The sequence below is a fragment of the Stigmatopora argus genome, chromosome 18, assembly GCF_051989625.1.
Source record: "Stigmatopora argus isolate UIUO_Sarg chromosome 18, RoL_Sarg_1.0, whole genome shotgun sequence".
NCBI lineage: Eukaryota > Metazoa > Chordata > Actinopteri > Syngnathiformes > Syngnathidae > Stigmatopora > Stigmatopora argus.
This window is the reverse complement of record NC_135404.1, coordinates 2,825,235-2,849,873: the sequence shown is the minus strand read 5'-3', so window position 1 is coordinate 2,849,873 and position 24,639 is coordinate 2,825,235. Positions and strand designations below refer to the sequence as shown.

At 41.5% G+C, this 24,639-nt stretch overlaps 1 protein-coding gene across 6 annotated transcripts in view; it reads left to right on the top strand.

Moving 5' to 3' along the window:
- The first annotated feature begins 243 nt into the window (after positions 1–243).
- exoc6 (exocyst complex component 6) overlaps positions 244–24,639 on the top strand; it is a 73,526-nt gene continuing 49,130 nt past the window's right edge. For 5 of the 6 annotated variants that reach the window (XM_077625364.1, XM_077625367.1, XM_077625365.1 and 2 more), the window contains exons 1-10: positions 244–399; positions 3,599–3,770; positions 6,574–6,621; positions 6,859–6,949; positions 8,708–8,753; positions 11,979–12,032; positions 19,507–19,657; positions 19,732–19,884; positions 24,303–24,371; positions 24,524–24,607. In XM_077625364.1, the coding sequence (XP_077481490.1) occupies positions 302–399; positions 3,599–3,770; positions 6,574–6,621; positions 6,859–6,949; positions 8,708–8,753; positions 11,979–12,032; positions 19,507–19,657; positions 19,732–19,884; positions 24,303–24,371; positions 24,524–24,607 (966 nt within the window). In that variant the 5' untranslated portion in view covers positions 244–301. Of the gene's footprint in view, positions 400–450; positions 515–3,598; positions 3,771–6,573; positions 6,622–6,858; positions 6,950–8,707; positions 8,754–11,978; positions 12,033–19,506; positions 19,658–19,731; positions 19,885–24,302; positions 24,372–24,523; positions 24,608–24,639 lie in introns of those variants that run through there. The other variant, XM_077625368.1, reaches the window with a different exon arrangement.

Genomic DNA, 24,639 nt, shown 5'->3' with positions numbered 1-24,639 from the left:
TCAAAATGAATTGAAATTCTAACGTCGTCAATGGCCTCCAATGAGTTAAATGAATTAAAAATTGCTACATGACAAGGTTACGCTTCCCTTAAAAAATAAAGAATGATTATTTTAAGATGTGTTGATTGGAGGATATTCATGATACCGCAGAATTTTGAAAACTAAACGGTTCAATGTATTATTTCTGGTTAGTAGCTGCTTCTCCCGAATTAGACACGGAGTTGGCGCGCCATCTAGTGGCACATAGTTCCCCTACGCTCCTACCGCTGCAGCGATAGACAGCCATAATGCACACATAATCATGGCGGAGAATGAAACCCTGGAGTGTATAACGGAACATGAGCGTATTCTCCAGGAAATAGAGAGTACGGATACGGCTTGCGTCGGTCCTACGCTTCGGTAAGAACATCTGTTTTCTGACAGAACCGATTCAACTCTCAGTATCAGAAAATGTTTCTTCCACCTCCAGTATGTGTCTTTTGTCCGTAACATCGTTTAGCTATCCTATACAGCGGTAAGCTAATGTTAGCAATTTTAACCATGTTCTTAACAATCAGGAACTTGCTGATGCATTTGCTAACAGGTTAATTTAGACCATTATTTTGGTTTGATATGTTCGTGGTATAAGTAAAGAGGTACTGCGTAGATATTTGCACAATTTGATATTGACTGTTGACCTGTCAAAATGTAAACCCGAATTGTAGCTGTGGCTTTTGAGTTTGTAATCATGCTGCTGTCTTAGCTAACACTTCTAAAAATCACCTTAATAGTCTCCTATAAAATCGGGCATATGGAAGCGTCTGTACCCAACAATTTCAGCAAGGTAATGCTGGATTTGATGTGTTTTGGTACTGGTATTATTGCTAGGCACCATCATATGATACTTTTTTGCAATTTAAATGAGTTTGCTTCAGTGTGTTGGTACTCATCTCATTTTCTGAACCACTTTGTCCTCATCAGGGTCGCGGGGGGTGCTGGAGCCTATCCCAGCTGTCTCCAGGCCAGAGGCGGGGGACACCCTGAATCGGTGGCCAGCCGATCGCAGGGCACAAGGAGACGGACAACCATTAACGCTCACAGTCATACATAAGGGCAATTTAGTGTCCAATCAGCCTACCATGCATGTCTTTGGAATGTGGGAGGAAACCGGAGTACCCGGAGGAAACCCACGCAGGCCCAAGGAGAACATGCAAACTCCACACAGGTGGATGTGACCTGGATTTGAACCCAGGACCCCAGAGCTGTGAGGCAGACGCGCTAACCACTCGCCCCACCAGGCCGCCCTTTTTCTGAATACATTACTGGTCAAAGGCATATCAACATTTCAGTTAAAAGGATGAACAAGCAACTTACAACGTCTCATACAGTGCCTTATTAGTTGACAACATACTTGACTGAAAATCCTCTTTCACAGAATGCAACATTGTTTTAAAGGAGTATAAATCAGATGGGCCTCAGACTGGTTTCAGTTTTCTGATATTTCAAATAGTGTTGAGGCCAGGCATACCCTTCTCTTAGTGTAGCCTTTCATTTAACCGTCACTAGATGGAGGTATAATTATTTAAAACAATGACTGTCAGCTCTTTCCTGAAGTTTGTAGTAGGTGCCATAGTCATCCCTTTTTGTTTTGTTCCTATTTTTTTCTTTATATACCTGTCTCCATTTTAAATGTATTAAACTGATATTTGAATGATTTGGACACTTTCTCAATTAGATAAACCAGTATTGTTTATGTGGAATGTACAAAGGACTTTCCTTAAAATCTACTTTAGAATGCTCTAAAGAGTATTTTTCTTTCTGGAATGTATTTTAAAATGTTTACAATATCTGCTATTTGCTGTTTGTCTCTTGTCCAAGCACTAATCAGTAATCTCGTTCAAACAGAGTGTAGCCGTTTAGTTCTGCATTTGTCCCCTCTATCCTATCAATCTCGCCCACCCATGACCAGAGCAGACGCGTGGCACGGCATCTTCCATAGTGATGGTTGCCCCGGTTATGGGCCCCACTGTTGGTGCTGGGTTCAACGGTGGGGTGAGTGGGATGGTGCATGGTGTGTGATCCCTCTACCAAACTTTTGAAGATTGGTTTTGTTGTTTCAGTGAGGCAAAAGGGCCTTCTTTCCAGTCAGTTCAACTTCTGGCTAAAGCGGAGCTCGGTTGTTAAAAATTGTGAGTTAGCTAGACACAATTCATTCAGATTAAGCAATGAATATAATTAGTATGCTATATTATGCTAGCTTTTTCTTGGAAACAAGCTTTCATTCCCATTCTTACTCTATTACCGAATTGGCCCGAATATAAGATGGTGTTTTTTGCATTGAAATGAGACTGAAAAAGTTGAATTCATCTGAAAATCGGGGTTTAGACATTATATCCATTTAGAACACAATATGGCGCAAGATATCTTGAAAGCGAATGCCGAACACTTTGATAGTTAATGCAGTTATTGCAAGTTCGTTGTTTTATTACAGTTACAGTAGATACATTTGGTTAATTTACTTTTCAAAAACCAGAAGCCAAATGTGATTTAAAAAAAGGAGGGTAAACTGTTAGTTCCTGGATGCATGAGAGGTCTCTCTGGGTTGGGAAGATCTGATATAACACTAATGATTAGAATTTACCATCAGAGAAAGCGTAAAACCCATTTCGCTGAGGCAACTGATCCAGGGGATAAGACAAAAGTCAGTCAATCAAAAACAAGCAAAGGCGGGAAGAAGTCATTGTTTTGTAAGCCTGAAGTCTCGAATCCAGTTTCAAGTGAACTCGGAAGTCCTATATTTTGTGTTTCGGGTCATTTTAAAAAAACACTAATTTACCAATTTTTTAACTGTTTCATGCATTGGTTAAAATGTCAATTTGCCCTGATGGAAGTGTGTTATCTCTGTAGTTATTCTTATTTGATTCCAATCGCATTCGCGAGTGAATTTGTTCCGCAAAGGTTTTGAAATTTGTCACAATGTGCGTCACACGGGCCTTATTAAGCAAGTACCTGCTCTCTTTGTTTTCCCATTACATGTACTAACATCGGAAGCGGTGGGCAGTGATGAAAAAACATTTCAAGTTGGCCACTTCAGGTTTCTTACTGGAACTGTACCAAGTATACACTATATAATTAATGCAGTATTTAAATATGTATTTAAGATATGTATGTGCATTTGCTGTGGCTTAAAACAAGGCTTTTATCAGAATCTCAGTTCCTGGCAGCCCAGTGTCTGAGTGGTTAGTCTGTCGGCCTCACAGTTCTGGGGTCCCTAGGTTCAAATCCAGGTTGGTCCACCTGTGTGGAATCTGCATGTGTGGGTTTCCTTTACTACGGACATGCAAAGTAGGCTGGTTGGACACTCTAAAATGCCCCGAAGTATGAGTGTGAGCTTTACTGGCTGTCTGTCTCCTTTGCCCTGCGATCGGCTGGCCACTGATTCAGGGTGTCTGCCGCCTCATGCCTTAAATTAAGATGGGATAGACCCCAGGTCTCGGTTTCTTCATTTCCAGTTTTTGGTTTGGGCCAATAATTTCAATATTAGGGCATCTCTAGCTCATAATGATCATCTTTGTTCTTTTAACCATGCTTCTCATAACTCTTAACTTTTTTCTGCCAGATCAATTTACGATGACCAGCCAAATGCCCACATGCGCTTCATGGAAAAGCTGGATGCCCGGATAAGGAATCATGACCGAGAGATTGAGAAGATGTGCAATTTCCACCACCAAGGTTTTGTGGATGCCATCACAGAGCTCCTCAAAGTCCGCATGGATGCAGAAAAACTCATGGTAATGAGAGTGAGAGAGCACGTGTGTAAATGAATGGTTGCCCGCCTTGTTGTGCCCTGCAATTGACTGGTGACCAATTCAGGGTGTCCCTCACCTGCTGTCCATAAATGGCAGGCCCTTGTGCATACCACTGTGAATACGGAAAAGAGATATTGATTTATTTGATAAGGGACAGCACATTTTAATGAACATATTTATATTCATACACTTGTGTTCCATACGATTTCAGATCTACTTGGTGGGGTTGCTGTACCGATTTTGTGCGCACCAAGTAAAGAAAATGGTACCCCTACTTACGAAATGAATTCGTTCCGGGATGGTTTCGTAACCTGTATTTGTATTTTGAACTAGGACTGCAAATACTACTGAACAGGTCCAAACGAGCCCCCCCGCACTAGTCGGACATGTGGCAAGTGCCGACCTGACACAATTCGGAGTGTCGCAAAATCGCTCGTTCATACGTAGATGAGAAATTGAAGAGGGTGCCACTGAGCTCTGAGGCCACACCTGCCTACCAAACCCAAATCAATGTGTAGTTGGCCCCTATCGGACCCTTTAGGGCGGGACAATGATCAACTCCCTTAAGTTTGGTGCACATACATTGAAGTACAGGCAAGTTATATCATTTCAAAGTTAGGGGTAAAAAATGGCAAAGGTCATTTTAAACTTCCTGTTGAGACCCCACCCCTTTGGCAAAATTTTTATTTTTGTAATCGCCCTCTAGACCGGGGTTGGGCAAACTATTTCAAAAAGGCTCCATTGGGTGCGGGCTTTTGTTCCAACCTCTAAAGAAGAAACCTTTCCTTTCCACAAATCTGCAGGGCTGCCAACTACTCCGGAATTTCAGGAGTTCCTCCCGAAACGCAAACTCTGGGAATCCGGACAACCTCCCTAAACTCCGGAAATCCCCAAAAATGTTCACTTACATTTTTTTAAGCAACCATTTCTGAAAACCAAATACCAAATTGCCAATTTTAAAGTAGACACAGTAGATTTCAAACTTTTCCTCCGGCCTCTGCTCTAGCCCATACATAGTTTATTACACGCCATGTCATCCATTAGGACAGTGACCAATGTTCCCTCTAATTTTTTGTTTGTCTGGGCAGAAAGACAACCTCTCTGAGCACACTGAGTACTGGTGTGAGCAACATCATTCCTCGCTATGGGCACACACCAGTATCACACCTGCGATAAGCAGGTGTATGTCTACTACACATAAATGATTTAGTAATAATAAAATGTAATGATTAATATCTATGAATGGGCGGCCTGGCGGATGAGTGGTTCGCGTGTCGGCCTCACAGCTAAAAATAATAATAATAATAATAATAATAATAATAATATAATAATAATTGGGATTTAATTTTGTGCGCTCCATATGATTTGCTGTGCGCAGAGAAGACGAGAGTAGTGCGCAATTGCGCACACACGCAGCTTAGAGGGAACATTGACAGTGACCACTACATCCTTTAAATAAAGTGACAAAGGTGTTACCCCAAAGCCACCCGAAGGTGTCGTGTTTCATTCTTCGGAATCACAGAGTAACATTGTGTGGTAATAAAAAAGCCCAATGTGTCAGAACAAAGCAGTACCATGTGACCAGGTTATTGTGTTTTCAAAATATATATTATATATTTGTGGAATCTTTTGCTGTGGATAATAAAGAATTATAGGTATTATGTAGTTTGCTCCTCTGATTGGAAACTTTAACGTTGAAAGGATTGCTTAAAAAGCCGACTGGTCAATTGGGTCATGGCTCTGAGCCGTGTGACAGGAGCAGATAGTTCAAAAATCCCCATCCAGAATCGAGAAGTTTGTCACTGAATCTGTGAGAAAGAGCCTGTCACAAGCCATTAAACTCCATGAAAGGCCCAGTGGAGCGTTGATGGGTTCAGGTTCCTGCTGCCTGGTTAATCTGAATTTGCCTGCCTTTGTCCTTGGCCCTTCATGGACAATGAGCTGATTACAAGGTTGAGCAGCTGTGGGAAGAAGGATGGAGAGGGAAATGAGAGTGCATGAAAAAGGGGGCAAATACAGATAGCACAAATGATATGTACCTAAGAACACGTTGAAGATGTCGGTCAAAGGGTAAGAATATTTTCTGCACTATTCACATTTTTAACAAATAGATAGTTATGCACCAGAAGAAAATGAGGAATTCACTGAATGATATAAATGTTGGACTGAAAAAGCATGACAGAGAGGAGATGAAGAGACAATCAGATACTCCAGAGGTGGGAAACAACAGGTGAAATCAATGGGTATTCACTAGGACAAGTCACAAAAGGAAAAAGCTAAGAACACAAAAAGCTAAACTAACCACCCAATGGAACCTATACCTAACAAAAACTGTCACAATTTCTCTTTTCATCAATTGGGTTGGACTACATTTTAGACATTATTGTGTACTTAAAAAAATGGGAAAATTAAGTTATGTATTTTCTGGATTTACAGTTTTTCATAGTTTGGGTAGGCCTGCGACTAATACTGAAGTGTAATTTTTTTTTCCTCTCTCTCTGACTACCGACAGTCTGTTATGCTGTGTTTTTAGGCTATAGTTATCTGAAAGGTTTAACATATGCCAGTTTAGAATGTTGTTCTCCATTTTACTTTAACGTGTGTGTGTGTTCTTGGTTTCTGATAAAGTAGCAAATCGCCCTCCCAAAAATGCAACCTATACTTTATTGCGACTTGTATTTTTTTCTTGACCATTGTGTATTCGTTGCCTGATGCAACTTGGTGTCCGAAAAATACGGTAGTTTGTTTTTTCTCATTTTGAAATTTAACATTGTGTTTTTTCAAGGGCCAAGTGACAGATACTAATCAACGACTACAAGAAGCTGGGAAGGAGGTAAGAAACTATTTCTTTATGACTGCTTATCAAACAAATTAAATTAGCGAGGGCTGGGGGGGCGGTATATAATACTTTGAAAAAGAATCAAAAATCATTGCATCATTATTGGAACTTTACAAACATCTCAGCTTCTTTGGAATTGTGGTTTGTAGGAGAGAGAGAAAATGTGAATAATTTCCGTTTAACAGGCTTTTTAAATGTGGTTAATGTTATGTTTTCTTTTATAATCCCCAGGTGACAGCTCAAACCGTGGAGGTGATTCGTTGTCGGATACAGCAGAGGAACATGGCCACAACTGTGGAGAAACTCCAGCTCTGCATTCCAGGTAGAATATTATAACAAGGGGGCACCAACATAGTACCCACTGCAGCAGGTAATCTCTTCAGTGACCCCATTAGGAGTAGGTTTGTTCTCTAAACAGCCCACCAGAAGTCAAATGGCATTTCCAATGAATGTTTAAATGATTATGTAAAAATCTATATAAATATAAATCTTGTTAACGTTAATGTTTTTTTTGCGTTTACTTTTTTAATCTGCTTTCCAATCTATTTTTGTTTGTTTCATCATCTTTTTAAATAAACAGTTTTTCATTTCAGATCTCAGGGCTGTCCTTTTCTCATCACTTTCTGGCTCTGAGGCCATTGTCCATCTTTTTTTTCTCCTATTCAACCCATTGAATTTCCATCGAGACCCCATTGGCAGATGTTGTTAACTTGGCCCTTGTCCGAATCCAGTACAGAATTTTTTGGATGGATGCTCTTATTTGCCTGGGGTCTGTAGGGCTGTATTCAATCTTGCACGAACTCTGTAGTTGAAGAGGTGCGTATGTATTAGTTATGATCAGAGTTGGAACTAACGGCATTACATAACTACTTTTTTGCTGTAACTTCTAACGTAACGCCTTACACTTTTTAGCCTATAATGGCCCTACAGTTACTGTTCAAGGGTTACCCCATCACCTACGTGATCCGACTGAAACGTCTTTATCTGTACTCATGAATGAACATGAGACATTCTATGAGCAAACACGATTGACTTTTATTCAACTGAACATTGTCCTAACCTTCCTTGGTCTCTCAATCACTCAGCCTGCAGGCAATGTTCAAGAGCACGTGAATCAATCTGTTATTTACATACGTCTCTGCTTCTTTATCACCCCGTGGTGTCTCAGTTGGCAGCGTTGGGTTCTTGAACAACCCTTTAGAGTCCACGGGGCTCTAAAGGGTTCTTGAACAACCCTTTAGAGTCCACGGGGCTCTAAAGGGTTCTTGAACAACCCTTTAGAGTCCACGGGGCTCTAAAGGGTTCTTGAACAACCCTTTAGAGTCCACGGGGCTCTAAAGGGTTCTTGAACAACCCTTTAGAGTCCACGGGGCTCTAAAGGGTTCTTGAACAACCCTTTAGAGTCCACGGGGCTCTAAAGGGTTCTTGAACAACCCTTTAGAGTCCACGGGGCTCTAAAGGGTTCTTGAACAACCCTTTAGAGTCCACGGGGCTCTAAAGGGTTCTTGAACAACCCTTTAGAGTCCACGGGGCTCTAAAGGGTTCTTGAACAACCCTTTAGAGTCCACGAGGCTCTTTTCACTCTAACGTGAATAAAGCACATGACGGGTTATTGATTGAATAAAATAGAGCAAGATGTCATGGTAAGCCAAATCACACTTTGACAGAGTAGGGTGGGTCTTAATAGTATGGCTTACTAACAGACACATACAAAACTCAGTTTAAACAAAAGTCTGCTGCAATCGCAGTGGGGAACACACTGACAGTAGAGGCTTTTCAGAGAGGAAATACAAACATTACTGGGGATGCTGGAATACATCTCACCCAACCATGGGACACAAAGAATTGGTGGCAAGCCAATTTTTTTTTTAAATCTTATTGCGTTTTTGTTAATTTTTTTTAAAGTAACAGTTACTTTCATAGTTGAGTAACTAGTAACATAATTTGATTACTGTTTCAGAGAATTTACGATAACTGTAACTCTTTACTTTTCAAAAGTAACTTGAACAACACTGGTTATAATGCTAATGACATGTTGCTAATGCATATTTCTCTCTGGCTTTATTGTTCTTTGTCACAGTGCTAGAAAAGTACAGCAAACTAAAGGAGCAACTGGAGTCCAAAAGGTACGCATTTGATTGATTGATTTATTTTGACAAGCGACAGCACATATTAATGAACATATTTATATTCATGTTAATGAACAAATGTAAATATGTAAGATTGTAGCCGCCGCCTAATTTCCATCTTTAGTTCCTTGTGTAGGTACCAGATAAACCAGGGTTGGGCAAACCGGTCCTCGAGGGCTGCTGTGGGTGTAGTTTTTTGTTCCAACCAATCCAGCACAGACGCTTTAACCAATGAGATTTCTGCAGAAAAAAAGAAGCACCTGACTGCAATCCAGTGATTTCACTTGTAGGACACCAGATTGGTGAAAAGGTGTCCTCTTTATGGGTTGGAATGAAAATCTGCACCCACTGCGGCCCGTTGTGGAATAGTTTGCCCACCCCTGAGATAAACAATAACACACACTAGACACGTACACACATACACGTAGCACGAATTTAGACAGCGTCGTGATCGCAATTTTTTTCGTCTAACAGCCAGGCTTTAAGATGATTGGCGAAGAGGGTCAGAGACGGGATTTCACATATGTTAATTGGTATTGAGTTTCAGCTATGTGCGGCACGGAAAGCTGAAAGCACTCTTTTTGAAGGGAACTACAGTAATTCCTTGACATATGAGTGCACCGACATACGAGGAATTTGTGATACGAGTAAGATTCCGAACAAATGTTTACCTTGAGATACGAGACACATTTTGAGATACGAGCAATCGAGACAGCCAGGTGGACAAGCCGCTATGATTTCAGCAGTCTTTCTCGACGCATCTCCCTCCGTGATTTTTTGCGTTAGTCAGTGCAGGATTAAGGGAAACACAATGAATCTAAAGCAAGCTGGTGCAACGAAGGGTAGTATGAAGAAAAGGCGTATGATGACAATCGATATCAAGCACGAAATAATCGAAATACATGAGTAGTGTACGTGTGATTGAGCTGGCTCGCCAATACGTATGGAGAACCAAGAAGTTCGCCTAGAAAGCTGCTTTTGTATTCCCTTCAAAATATTCCGAAAATGATGCACACAAATGTCCTCACAATAGGATAACGCACAACCACTTGCCAACGAAAAGTAGGATACACGCTATTCGCACTGACTAACGGGGAAAAAAACACTGAAAAAATGCAACACTCCGCCCAGTGATCGCAGAGACATTACAAGAGGAAGTTGCAACCAGAGAGTTGCGGGGAGAGAGACAGTGCCCATGATGTTCTTATGAGCAGCCTCTCGCGTCCGCTGTCTGCTCGTATATCAAAATTTGTCTCGTATCTCAAGATAAATATTTTTCAAAATTTTACTCGTATCTCAAATTGCTTGTATGTCGGGGCACTCGTATGTCGAGGTACCACTGTATTGTTCCAGTTCAGGCATTTGTGATTCTTTAATATCTGACAGTGGTGGTGTGTTTTTGGCTTTCTGTCCAATACTTTCAAAGCCTGCTTATTAATGGTTTCATTGGTTTTAGTGTTGTTTTGCAGGCCGATGACCAACTTGTTAGGCAGTAAGTCAGTCATGTGTAATATGATCATTGTATCAAAAAATAATTTTGGTGACTCAGGTGTTAGATTGTTTCTAATAAACCTAAAATAAGACAAATTGAATGTAATTTTATTTAGCGTGTTTTTTAATCTGTCGTTTGAAGGCTAGTTGAGAGTCGAGTGATTCCTACGTATTCAAATTCTTGAACTACATTGATTGTATTTCCTTGGACAAAGATGTTGGGGTCGCTGTTATCTGTTATTTTGTTTTATTTTTTATTGTTATTTTAAGGTCAAAGTAAAAGTATTGATTTTTTTTCATGCTAAAGCAAAGCAGGCAATACACACCCCTACCTCCTATTTTCAACTGGTTTTTCAAAAGGATTTTTGATTAGCACTTTGATACAAATTCACTAATTTCAATTTGATAGGGACAATCAGGTAACACAATATACACATTCATTTTGCGGCTTCTTTTACCCACCGAGGTGATGTTACGCAAATGGCATGGCAACAAGAAATACAATCTAATTGAAATAAGAAATGTTATATATAATAAAATATTTAATTCTTAATTCCCTCTTTCCCAACTTTCAGACTGCGAATCATGCATGACCCTGCGAGAATGATGGGCCATTTCTGATGGTCGTTACCAACTGATGTCATTTTTATATAAAATGATAACATTCCACAAGTAATCTTTACATATGAAACTAATTCCATGAACTTATTTTTTACAAAATAAGACCAAAATATTTGGCTGAAATTTCATAAGTAATCTTCATTTTTTTACCCTATAAAGATCAATGATGAAATAAAATTACCCTTTTTTGTTCTTTACTGTGTGCCAAAGGAACAGGCCATTCAATTACAAGACAATTGACCCTCAGTGTGCCCTCGTTTGTAACAAGGCCCCCTCGTTGCAGTCCTGTCAAGGCCCACTGCCAATCTTGAGCAATTAGACCATGCTGTGAGATTTACCTATGTGTTTCGGGAGGAGTTCTAATTTCAGGACTAATGACATGGCTTTTTTACTGTTACTTTAAATTTAGAAGAGGATTTATTGGTCAAATACATATCACTAACTGAACTGAATGTAATTGCTGGGCAGGTCACAGGCCTGCCACTTCTTGCCTTTGTGTTATCTCCCTCCTGGTGTGCTGCACTCTGACAGACCGTTTCACTGTACAGTTTATGAGGCTTTCTTCTATTCATGTGTGTACAACACATTTTACACTCACTGAACGACCAATTAGATCCCTCACAGCCTGCCTATCAGCCTAATGATGAGAGTTCAGTACACCGACCTGAGGATGAACCCCGTTGATTTGTGCCAAAGACTGCAATTTCTTCTTCTTTGTAGTGTTTCTTAGTTTTTTTTACTTAATTGGTTCTACCCACCTCAGTTTGTGAAGGCTGATTAGTCAGAATATGTTCTCGTTTCACTCCTGTCCCATATGTTGTGGTTAAGTCAGTGGTTATGTTCATTCAAGAGAGATATGCTAATTACCAGAAGTGGAAGGGTTATTTCCATAATTCAATTAAAAATATCTCCATGCTGATTGCTCTGATTTCACCCTTTTTTTTTACATACTGAAAACGCGATGTGAAATGGTGAACGATAACAGTAGGTGTCAAAGTGTAAAAGCATTATAGTAGTCTTTAAAACTTGGTTATATTTTATTTCAGATACATCTTTGGAAAAGAGATTTGCAAAATTTTCCACTTTACCAGTTACTATTTTTCTCCACAGATACTACGCTGCACTGAAAACCATGGAACAATTGGAGAAGGTCTATATTCCCCGGTAAGATATTTACAATAACCCCTCCCCGATACTACAAAGGTTCTTGAATGAAAGAATCCACAACATTGGCAGTTATTTTTTATTAGTGAATTCAGTGTAAACTCATCAAATTGACGAAACAAAAGCGTGCACATAAATTATGCAAAGATGTCCAAGTACGCTGACAAATTTTACGGAGCACAGAGACCCGACTTCGAATAAAGCGGGAGAAGATGAGATGAGATGAGAGACCTGGATCAGGAGGAATTAAAGGACGAGTGGGAAGATTACCAGCTGCTACTTGATGCTCTCATCCCACAGAAAAGCCAAGATGGAAGACCAATTAACCCAGAGTCATTTTGTCCACACATTTAAATTAAAGAGTGCATTTGGGAAAGATCGCTTTCCAATGATGAAAGAGATTTACAAAGTTCTGCTCTGCCTAATGCCGACAGCAAGAGTTTTCAGCCATGTAAGGAAAACACACAATTTTCAAACATTTTTGATAAAAGCTCCAGGGAGCCTCTCGGACAGCGCTAAAGAGCTACGTACAGCTCCATAACCTATGGTTGCCGACCCCCGGGCTAGGGCAAAATATTGCTTGCATTCTCACAAAGACAATGTCTCAGACTTGTCTCAATTAATGTGAATGCCAATTAAGTAGACAGGAGGCATGGGCACTTACTGCATCAACAAACATATCGACATCCAAATGTATCAAATGAGTGACAAGCTCTAAGGTTCCATACTCCACGGAACATGGGCAGCCCCCTGAGTCCCCACTCACCCTCAAACAAATATCAAAAGACTAATGTATTAATATATAAATATAATCTCTATATAAAAAATGTGAATACTTGAAATACTGTAGTCACAGTGAAAATATTTGAAATAAAACAAACAAACGTTTAATGGTTATAATCCAAAAAAAGGGTTAATGGTTGTAATCTAAAAAAAACAGGTAAATTGTTGTTTTAGTCCATTTAGTCCAAGTCCTCACTGCTTGAATCTCAAGGGGGCGCCATAGCGGCAGCAGGAGGAGCTTCTGCTATAGGTTTTCAGTACACAAGGAGCATCATGATGGGGAGATGTGACTGCTGTTTATTTTATTTGTACAAATATGTTTTTTTTACAAAGACATGACACTGTCAAGACGATTGCCAAATTCAATGACTCTGACCCTGTTGTCATCAATCTCCTGGACCCGTTGTTGCAAACTGCATGCCATATCAAAGATTTCCTGTAGATTTCTTAATGTAAGACCACGTTCTTCATCCTCATTCTCGTCCTCATTGTTATCCACTGCCTCTTCTTCCTTACTCGCCGATTGCATCATGTCACGTCTTTGGCGACGTCGTGGCGAAGAAACATGGAAATGGACCCAATTGCAGGGAAGCAGGCAAGGACGAGGGAATTAGAGCTCAAATAAAACTCTAATAACTTTAGCAGGAGACAAAGAAAGCAGCAAAAGACTTGGCGTCGAATAACAAAATCAAACCTTAAGGTGGCAAACACGGGGAAGCGAGGAACAAGGATACGACGAAACATGGCAGGATAAAATCAAAAGGATCCGACAATGACAAAATAATGAATGGTGTTTAAATAGACAAAACAGGAACTAATTATCAGTGACGCGCAGCTGCACGGGAGGAACAGCAAGTCAGGAGGGACAAACAAGGATGGTAAATGAAATAAAAACCCAAACCCGACCTAATATTACCCCGCTTCTAAGGGACGGATCCCAGACATCCCAAAAGCGAGTGACCATAACTATAACCTAAAATATCCAGGTGGGGAGGGCGTGGTGGGTCTTCAAAACCCATTCCGGCAGTCGTCCGGACCGGCCTGTAAGGAAGCGTGGGGCTGGCCGGTCTGGTCTGGGTGTCGTCCAGTTCGGCCCGTGGAGAAGTGTGTGGGCGGCCGGTCGGGGGGTCGTCCCGTTCGGCCTGTGGAGAAGAGTGGGGCTGGTCGGTCCGGCGGTCGTCCGGGCCGGCCCGTGGAGGCTCTCCTGGGGGGAGAACCGAAGTCCAAATTAGGCGGGGGAATCACTGTCCGTGTCCGAGTCTGAGTTTAATAAGTCTATCAGCTCCGGTCTGTCCTCAAAGTCCGAAAAATCAGAGTCGGACTCGAGGTAGTGAGGTCGGTAAACTGAGGGCGACGGAGGCTGAATATTCTCTCCTGGTGAGGGAAATTTCAGGGGGAGTTGGTGAAGGGGCCAATAATTGGCGGAGGGAGAACTGGGACGCTGTCGTCTGGTAGATCGTCGGCTAGAGGGTCGGCGGCTTCCCGTTGGGTCCATGGTGGTCGGATCATTCTGTCACCTCTTTGGCGAGGTCGTGGCGAGGAAACATAGAAATGGACCCAATTGCAGGGAAGCAGGCAAGGACGGGGGAAGTAGAGCTCAAACGAAACTTTAATAACTTTAACTGGAGGCAGAGAAAGTAACAAAATCCAACCTGAAGGTGGAAAACACGGGGAAGCGAGGAATGAGGAACTTGGAACATGGAACGAGGATACGAGGAAACATGGCAGGAAAAAAATCAAAACAATCCGACAATGACAAAATAATGTTTAAATAGACAAAACAGGAACTATAATTATTAATGAAGCGCAGCTGCGTGAGAGGAACAGCAAGTCCGGAGGGACAAACAAGGATGGGAAATGAGCATAAGCACACAGAGGAGAAAATTAAATAAAAACCCAACCTAACACATCATTTCGATGAGCTCCTCATCAGTTGGGGCTGTTGAGTGGCTCGTGAGCAGTGTGTTGACGTCCTCCGCTGTCTGAGAATCCTTCAGTGGCTACCAACCCAGCCAGCTTCACGGCCTTACCTACAGTTGTGTGAGGAATCTGCTCAGGCATAAACCCCTTTAAGCCACGGTTGATTTTTTGGGGGGGTGGGGGGCACTAATTTTTCCCAGCTTGAAATGGTCTTTTCTTTCATGTCCTTAATTGCCTTTTGGATGTTTGTCAGGCATGTGGCAATATTGTATTTGCGCCAATACTCTTTGATGCTGCTGTTGTGGTTGCATTGAGGATTTGGTGTAGAGGGCCTTGAAGCCACGAATAACCCACTGATCCATAGATTGAATAAAGGAAGTGGTATTGGGGGGCAGGAACTCCACTTGAACTCCTTCATAATAGAGGTCAGTTGCATGTCCTCCTGCACAGTCCAATAGGAGGTGGACCTTGAAGGGCAGCCGCCGTTCAGCGAGGTACAACTTCACGTTCGGGATGAAGGAGTTTAAAAGCCAGTCCCTTGTGAGAGCGTTTGTGATCCAAGTGGAACAATAGACAGGGAGCAAGGCTTTATTCTTGTTTTTCAAAGAGTGGGGACAGTCGAACTTGTAGATTAAGGCTGGCTTTACCATGAACCCAGCACCATTCCTAAAAATGATGAGTGTCAGTTGATCATTATGAGCTTTGAACCCTGGCGCTATGAGTTCATCTTTGAATAATACTGTCCGGGAAAGGATCCTCTTCCAAAAGGCCAGTCTCGTTTGTGTTATAAACTTGCTCCGGAAGATAACCATTTTCTTTAATGATGTTAGGGAACTCTTCCTCGACGTACATTTTAGCTGCCTCTTGGTCTGCCGAAGAGGCTTCCCCATACAACGAAACACCTTGGAACCCATACCGTTCCTTAAAGTTTTCAAACCAGCCTTTGCTTCCATTAAAACCACGAGGCTCACTCATGGCACTGGTACTTGACTGAGCCTCATCATCGCCTTCAGGAGCTAAGCTATGGTACAAGTTCTTGGCTTTGGTTCTAATCATGTAGGTATGCAGTGGAATTTTTTTCTCCCTACAGTCCAATATCCAAACCGATAGGGCATTCTCCATCTTAACAATTTTATTCCTAGTGGTTACCACTCGCTTGATGTCCTTTGAAAAGGATATCATGGCCATCTTTCGAATGTTCGATTCTTCTTTCTTTATGTAACGCAGGATATCGAACAACTTTACCTTTTCTGTTGCGGTCATCATCTTTCATTTTTTTCTTGGGTTCATTTGATTCCTTAGATGACGATGCTGGACGCTTCAGGCATTTTTAGCAGCGATTCAAAATCCAAACAAAGCTGGAATAGGCTCAGTGTAGACCAGGGGTCTCAAACTTGCGGCCCGCGGGCCAACTGCGGCCCTCGGGACGATAATTTGCGGCCCCCGTCTTAATATGAAAGATCGATTTTTTTTTTTTTTTTAATTTTTTTTTTTTTTTTTTTTTTTTTTACCCCTTTCCCCATGATGGCGCCGTTTAAGTGGCAGCCAGTGGCAGTAGCTCTGTCCACTCATGTTTTTCTTGTTTTACAGCATGTTTTACATGAAAAATTAGAGGGAACATTGACATGCACCTGCTTGTGGCAGGTGTGATACTGGTGTGCCGATAGCGAGCAATGATGATGTCGTGACCGGATGATTCGCCTAAAGACGTTTCGCCGACGGACGTTTGACAGACGGACAGGTCGTACTAGTATTTGTTAGTTTAATGATTAAATACAAATACTAGTATTTGTATTTAATCATTAAACGCTGTTTTCAGCTGGATTTGACCGAATTTGAGAGCATTTTGAGCTGTTTGGCGAATGGACGTTTATAGACGTTTTTTTGCCTCCATCGCGATATCATCCAGTATTTGTATTTAATCATTAAATGCTGTTTTAGGATGGATTTGACCCGATTGCTGTCATTTTACGGCTCGGTTCTGCTACATCTGCCTGCCCAAGGGTGCTTACTCCCGGACTGCCATTGATGGTAGACGAACATTGATTTTTACTATAATTTGGACAACACCGGCGGCGGGCCGGATTAAAAATCCTAACGGGCCGTATATGCCCCGCGGGCCGAGGTTGAAAAACTTGTACACACACGATCCGGCGGGGCGAGCGTTCGAATCCCGTTTCGGCGAAACCTCCGTTCGGCCGAATGAACGTTCGGTGGAACGTCCATTCGGCGACCTGCCCGTCTGTCAAACGTCCGTCGGCGAAACGTCTTTAGGCGAATCATCCGAGTAGCGATGATGTCGCTCACACTGGTACTCAGTGCGCTCAGGGAGGTTGTCTTTCTGCTCAGACCAACAAAAAATTAGAGGGAACTTTGGTTCAGAGCTGAATGAACCAATCACGGTGAGGTATACGGCTCTGGAGGGCGGGACATCGGCCGGGCTGTCCAGTGTCTCGCTCACTCACTCATTCATTCCTCCAATCAGCTGGGCGGAGGAGAAGCCGTGAGGCCGATCACTCCGCTCGGCGCGCACACTCCTCCTCTGCTCTCAGCATAGAACTGAATGAGGCGCTATGATCCGTGATCCAGCCTGTGTCAGTGTCTGTAGCCATCTCCGCGATTGAAACGGAGAGCGAAAGTGCACATGCGCCACAAACCCACGCGACTGAATGTGAAAGATCAACCCGAGACTCATTCCAAGTGGAAAAACATATTACAGAGCCCCAGAGATGTCTCTTTCAAAGCCTGCCGTGAAGAGAAAGGTCGGTGATGAGCACAGACAGTTTCAAGAAAAGTGGGGAGTGCAATATTTCTTTGTTGAACACAGGGGCACCCCGACGTGTCTCATTTACACTGAAAAAGTTGCGGTGCACAAGGAATACAATTTGAAACGTAATTGTACTACGAGACATGCTGAGGAGTACGAAAAATACCAGGGAGATGAGAGAGCCAACCAGGTTGCCAGTCTTAAAACACGTCTTCTGAGGCAACAGGATCTCTTCAAGAAGGCTACCAAAGACAGTAATGCAGCAGTCAAAGCTAGCTACGCCGTTTGTGAGTTGATTGATCCTGTGCTAAGTGATCCCAAATGGCTCATGGACTTGGCTTTTCTTGTTGATATCACACATGAGCTTAATGTACTGAACAAGAAGCTACAAGGCCAGGGGCAACTTGTCAGTGCTGCCTATGACAACGTGAGAGCATTCTGCACTAAACTTGTGTTATGGAAAGCCCAGCTCTCTCAGACAAACCTTTGCCATTTCCCAGCATGCAAGGCTCTCGTGGATGCAGGCACACCATTCAGTGGTGAGAAGTATGTTGAGGCCATTTCGAAGCTACAGGAGGAATTTGATCACAGATTTGCAGACTTCAAGACACACAAAGCCACATTTCAAATTTTTGCGGACCCCTTCTCCTTTGATGTGCAAGATGCCCCTCCTGAGCTTCAAATGGAGCTCATTGACCTGCAGTGCAACTCTGCACTCAAAGCCAAGTTCAGGGAGGTGAGTGGAGAAGCAGACAAGCTTGGGCAATTTTTGAGAGAGTTGACCCCCAGCTTCCCTGAACTTTCCCGAAGGTTCAAGCGGACCATGTGCCTTTTTGGGAGCACATACTTGTGTGAGAAGCTCTTCTCCACCTTGAACTTCAATAAGTCCAAGTACAGGTCCAGACTTACTGATGAGCATCTTCAAGCTCTACTGAGGGTCTCCACTGCTTCCTCCCTCAAGCCAAATGTGACTATGTGAGAAGAAGCGCTGCCAGGTCTCTAGCAGCAAGGAGTAGGCAAGAGAAGCCGTGTTCAGAATATTTCATGTTCAATGTTCCATTCAAGTTCAGAAAGTTAAAGGTTAAAGAGCTGTTAATACAGACATTTGAAACGGAATAAAAATAATTCATTTTCTCTACTTAGCCAGCCAGTGTATATCTACTGTATGCTCATTAGTATTATTTGGTTTTGTATTACTGATTGATTTATTTTTTATTCATCTTTAAGTTAATTTATTTAATTCATTATTTTTTTGTTAAAAAATAAAGATATTTGATAACGTTGGAATGTTTTATCAGTGCTTTTCTTGTGGAAATCCTGATGCGGCCCAGTCTCACCCAGACTCGGCCTCTAGCGGCCCCCAGGTAATTTGAGTTCGAGACCCCTGGTGTAGACATTCTCCGCCAGGTATAATGTGCGTGATGCGAAATACCAGGCAGGTGACACCCTTAATTGTTGGCTAGCCAATCGCAGGGTACAAAGAGATGGACGACCATTTGCGCACATACTCATACGTAGAAGCAATTTAGAGTGTTCAACCAGCCTAAGTCAGTGCTGGGAAGTGGGAGAAAATCAGATTTTTCTGAGAAAACCCACGCAAGTCCAGAGCAAACATGTAAACTCTACACAGAAAGGTCGGAAATATTGATCACAGAACTGTGAGGCCGACACGCTTAGCCCTCGACCACGAGCCCACCTTACTGTATCATGAGTGTAACAATATCATTATATCAGATAGAAGTACACAACTGCTCATGTAAATATACTAAATATACAGCTGTTCCGTACGTGCTGGTAACTGATTGTGCACCCGTCCTTTTCTGGAAGCCGTCTCTTTGTTTGCAATGCACACACATTTTGAATTTCAGACGGACACTTATATTTCCGGTAGACGCTTTACATGAAATCCAGAGTCCTTTATTTCCTGTTCTGTTAATATAAAGGATTGACAGTACTGTATTTTCTTTTGTTTTCTTTTTTAATAAAGTTATGTGTGTCCTACAGGGTAAGCCAATATAGGTTTTGTCAGATCATGGCTGAAAACTTGCCTAGACTCAGGGAGGATATTAAGGAGATCTCCATGTCTGAGTTAAAGGACTTCCTTGAGAGCATAAGAAAACACTCAGATAAAGTTGGAGACGCCGCAATGAGACAGGTTCACTGATTTGTTAATCATACCTCAGAGTCGCTGAATCAGTTGTGTCAATTATATTTTTGTGTCCCCTCTAGGCGCAACAACACAGAACCTTTAACAGTGCAGTAGCAAAGCAGGCCAATGTGGGCCACTACACTAGGCCTTTGTACTCTGTCAATGGGCAAACACATACACAGACCAGTCTCATGATGGACGATGACGCAGAAGATGAAGATGCTGATGAAGAGGTAATAAAACTCCGCCCTTTTTACGACATACTAGGTACAGTATTCTACAAATAAATTATAGATTGACCCTATTATATTATTCAGAGTACAATCAGTGCCAGCTGGTCATGAAAAAGGTTGGAGGGCGCACTTGCAGGCAATACTACAACGTGGCCGAGAAGTGCGAGGCAAATTGAATGTTCGGAATGTTTTGAAAAAGAGGGGAAAACGTGATAAGCAGAAATATAATTCAGCAGTATTTATTCATTCACTAATTTTCTGTACCGCTTATTCTCACAAGGGTGGGGGGTGGGGGGTGCTGGAGCCAGTTCCCAGCTGACGTCGCATAGCAGGCGGGGAACACCCTTAATTGGTGGCCAGCCAATCGCAGGGCACAAGGAGACATACAACAATTCACAATCACTCATACATGGGGCAATTTAGTGTTCAACCAGCCTACATGCATGTTTTTGGGATGTGGGAGGAAATCGGAGTACCCGGAGAAAACCCACGCAAGAAGGAGAACATGCAAACTCCCCACAATGAGGACTGACCACCGATCGAAACCCTGATCCCAGAACTGTGAGGCCGACGAGCTAACCACTTGACCGCTGCAGCAGTATTCAATTCAAGGAAAATGCTGTATAAACCTTTAATCCATTTCAGTGGTACCTCTACTTATGAATGCTTGGACATACGGAATGTTCAGGTTACAAACCATTTGATATGCAAATGACTGTTCCAATATACGAAACCAAGATCAAAAGTTAGAGAGACTTTTTGCACGGCAACGCGCTTGTAACATAACATAAACAAATTTAAATGAACTTGGATTATGATGCAGACACTCAAAAATAGGTTTAATCTACTCTTAAACTAATCCTATTTCTAATTGTGTTTTACATTTTTATACGTTTCTTCTCATGGATTGGCTCTATTTGCCCCGCCTCCATCCTAACTTTCAGATGCTACCTATCGAGGGTCGTTTGCCTTTGTCTTCCCTTCAAAATATTCCCAAAATGATGCACACAAATGTCCTCACAATAGGATAACGCACGACCACTTGCCAACAAGAAGTGCCGTAATTACTCGACTATAACACGCAGATTTTTGCTATATAATTAATTCCAATAGTTGGGGGTGCGTGTTATAATCAATAACTAAAATAAATTACAAATTTTCGATCGAAAAAAGCATTGTCAAACTCACTTTGACGCACGGATTTTACGTCATCTCGTACAGCCGACGCACGGATTTTACGTCATCTCGTAAAGCCAATCGGATGATGTGTTGTGGGAGGAAGAGGAAGTTGACGCATACCGGCTCTAGCCAATCCATTGATTGCTTTCGTTTTCTGTATTTAAGTAGCGACGCGTCATCACACGTCGCCGGATCGTTCACTATCGTTGACTATCATTGACTGTTGTTAGCGGTTGCTAGCGGTCGCTACCTGTCGTTATTCTGTTGCCTCTGTCCGTATGCGCGCCGCATGCGGCCACGTTTGTTTCCACGCCTTGGTTGATTCATTAAAGGACTCCGTATCACGCTGAATGCCTCGTCCTCTCCTGCTTCCTGCATTTGCACAACGCGGCGCAACCGTAACAGATGCCCCCGATCGCGCTGCGACGACCCAGCGACGCGGCGCAATCATAACAAGAGGACAGACAAAGAGAGAGAGGAACTCTTCATTTGAAGGATTCTAATGAATAAATTTGTTTGAACAAAACAATCGTGAAACGAAGAAAAAAAGGTAAGATTTCTGATTTTCGTCAGCGGGAAATTTCAGGTGCGCACTATATTCGATGACTGCGTTTTTCCAGATATTTTTGGCCCAAAATTACCTGCGTGTTATTTTCGAGTGCGCGTTATATTCGAGTAATTACGGTAGTATATATCCCCTGAAAAAAATGCTCCGCCCAGTGCTCATAGAGACATTACACGAGGGAGTTGCGGGGAGAGAGACAGTGCCCATGATGTTCTTATGAGCAGGCTCTCGCGTCTGCTGTATGCTTGTATATCAAAATTTGTCTCGTATCTCAAGATAAATATTTGCTCGAAACTTTACTCGTATCTCAAATTGCTCGTATGTCGGGGCACTCGTATGTCGAGGTATTACTGTATCCGTTATTTTATTTTGTTTTTGTTTTGTTGTATTGTATTTTCACTAGATGATTTGAATAGCTCTTTTTTGGAAGACTAACATGGTTGACTCAGCAAACAATTTCATCCATGCTATTATAATAATAATAATAATATAATCGGACATAGGCCCTGTCGTCATTATCACAACACAAAAAGCCTACTTGTCATCACACGCAGAAACTGCGTGTGACGAAATTGATGGTGCTTCTCCATAAGCTACGTTTACTCGGCAAAAGACCTAAATAAGTGTAAGTTACGGACTTGTAATTTGGCATTCTGCTGTTGTGGATACAGGTCGCTTACCTCTCACTGTCTTTCACTTACCTTACTTCAGTCAGCTAGTAGGAGGCAGATCACCACCCAAACAGCTTTTCATATTACCGCAGAAGGGAATGTGTGTTATGTTACCGCAAGTTTAGATTTCTGATGGATGTGGGGAAAAAACTGTCCTTAAGCCTATTTGTCCGTGCTTTGTGGGACCTATAGCGTCTGCCAGAGGGCAGCAGCTGGAACAGATTGTGACCAGGGTGGTAAGGGTAACGAGGGCTGGCAATGTCTTCCAGTGAGGGCAGAGAGCAGCTGATATATTTTTTACAAATAAAATCACAATCTCGATTCTTTTTAAAAAAATTATTTCATTGTTTCATAACCTTCTGCGAGAGATAATCATGTGTGCCGTAGGAAATCATTTTCCAAGAAGTAATACGTTGTTCTATTCCGAGAGAAAAGTTGTATAATATTACGCAGTTGAAGTTATAATATAATGGGAATGAAGTCATACTATTTAAAAGATTAAAATAGAAATTTACAAGAGAAAAAATTTAATAAAATGAGATTAAAGTCGTTTTGTTGCTCATTTTTGTGTTACATGAAAAACCGTTTTTGGCGACGTAAGGCCTGTGTGATCACAAAACTGCTTTTGGCGTATATTGAAATAATGGGGAAGTAATTTGTAAAAATAAGATATTAAAGTCATATCGCTTATTTAAAATTAATAGAATACAGTAATACCTTGAGATTCGAGCCTAATTCACTCCGGGACCGAGATCGTATGTCAATTAACTTGTATCTAAAATCAATTGCTCCTATAGAAAATAACTAAATACAAATTAATCTGTTCCCACCCTCTGAAAAAACACCAAAAACAGGATGTTACAATGGAAAAACATCTTTTCATTTGTTGTAATTCACCACCTACTCACAAAGTAACAAATACCTATCTAGTCGTTATGATCTTCAATACTAAAATGTGACATTATTTAGTACAGACAAACGGTAGCGGCTTACCACGGAGGAGAGAGAGAGAAAGAACAAGAGAGAGACTGGATGGACGGCAACGCGCTCGTAACATAACATAAACTTTAAATTTAACTTAAATGAACTTAAATTACTATATACACACACTTATAATAAATAAAATAAGTTTTAATCTTACCTTACACTCAATTTAAACTTTCTTGTGCGATAACCAAGCCAAAGATGTTAATGTATTACACTGCGGATATTGAATTGAATTGAATGGTTTTATTGTCATTATACGACTATAATGAGATTTAAAGCTTTCACCACGCAGTCCACAAATAACAACAACAAACAATGAGACAATTAAATAATCAATAAATAAATAAGTAGTCCAAGTGAGATCAGCAGAGCGGAGCGGCCTTGTTCCGTCTGAAGTCTAGGATGAATTCCATGGTTTTGGTAGCGTTCAGCTCCAAGTTGTTGAGAGCGCACCACTCGCTGAGTCTATGCACTCAACAACAAACAACAAACAGATAGATAATCAATATATAGTAATGATAAATAAATATTCAATAAGTAGTAATAGATAAATAAGTGATCGTTTACATATATACATATAAAGTAAATCTCTACTTATGAAATTTTCAAGTTACGAAAAAAGTCTTGGAACCAATTAATTTCGTAAGTAGAAGTACGACTGTGTATATGTATGTATGCATGTATGTATAGGGGGTTAGATTGATTCAGACGTAGCAGTACTGAAGGCCTATGTGTGAAATGCATGGCCCGCCACTGAAAATTCCAAGTTACAAAACAAGTTCTGGAAACAATTCATTTCATAAGTATACGTACCACAGTATTTGTTTTAACATGGCTTAAAGGTATGTCACGATACCATCGCCTTGCACTACAAGACAGGATTGTAGCTGGTTTCACAATTTTGATATCAATACACATCATTACGGGCTTACCTGTGTATCAACTTTCAGGTCTGCAGCCTTGAATATTTTTTTTTAAATCTGAAAATTTATTTATTTATTTCTGTACCTTAATAGGTGCTTACAGCTCAAGATCTTGTGGACTTCTCACCTGTTTACAGGTGTTTACACATTTATGCTGTGCTGGTATGTTACTCAATGGCAATTTTCATTTCTTGTTTGAACCAAATCTTAATGATGTTTTTTGTGACAAATTCTTTAATGCAGGCTAACTTAACTTTTTTCGCCTTGTGATTATTCAGAATGTTATGAAAATCCTTTATATTTGTGTGAAACAGGGAGACCGAGAAACATTTGAGAATTACTACAGGAAGCAAAGGAAAAAGCAGGCTAGGCTAGTTCTGCAGCCACAGGCTAACATGGTGAGTAACACTCAGAAGTTAGTGATGTGTAA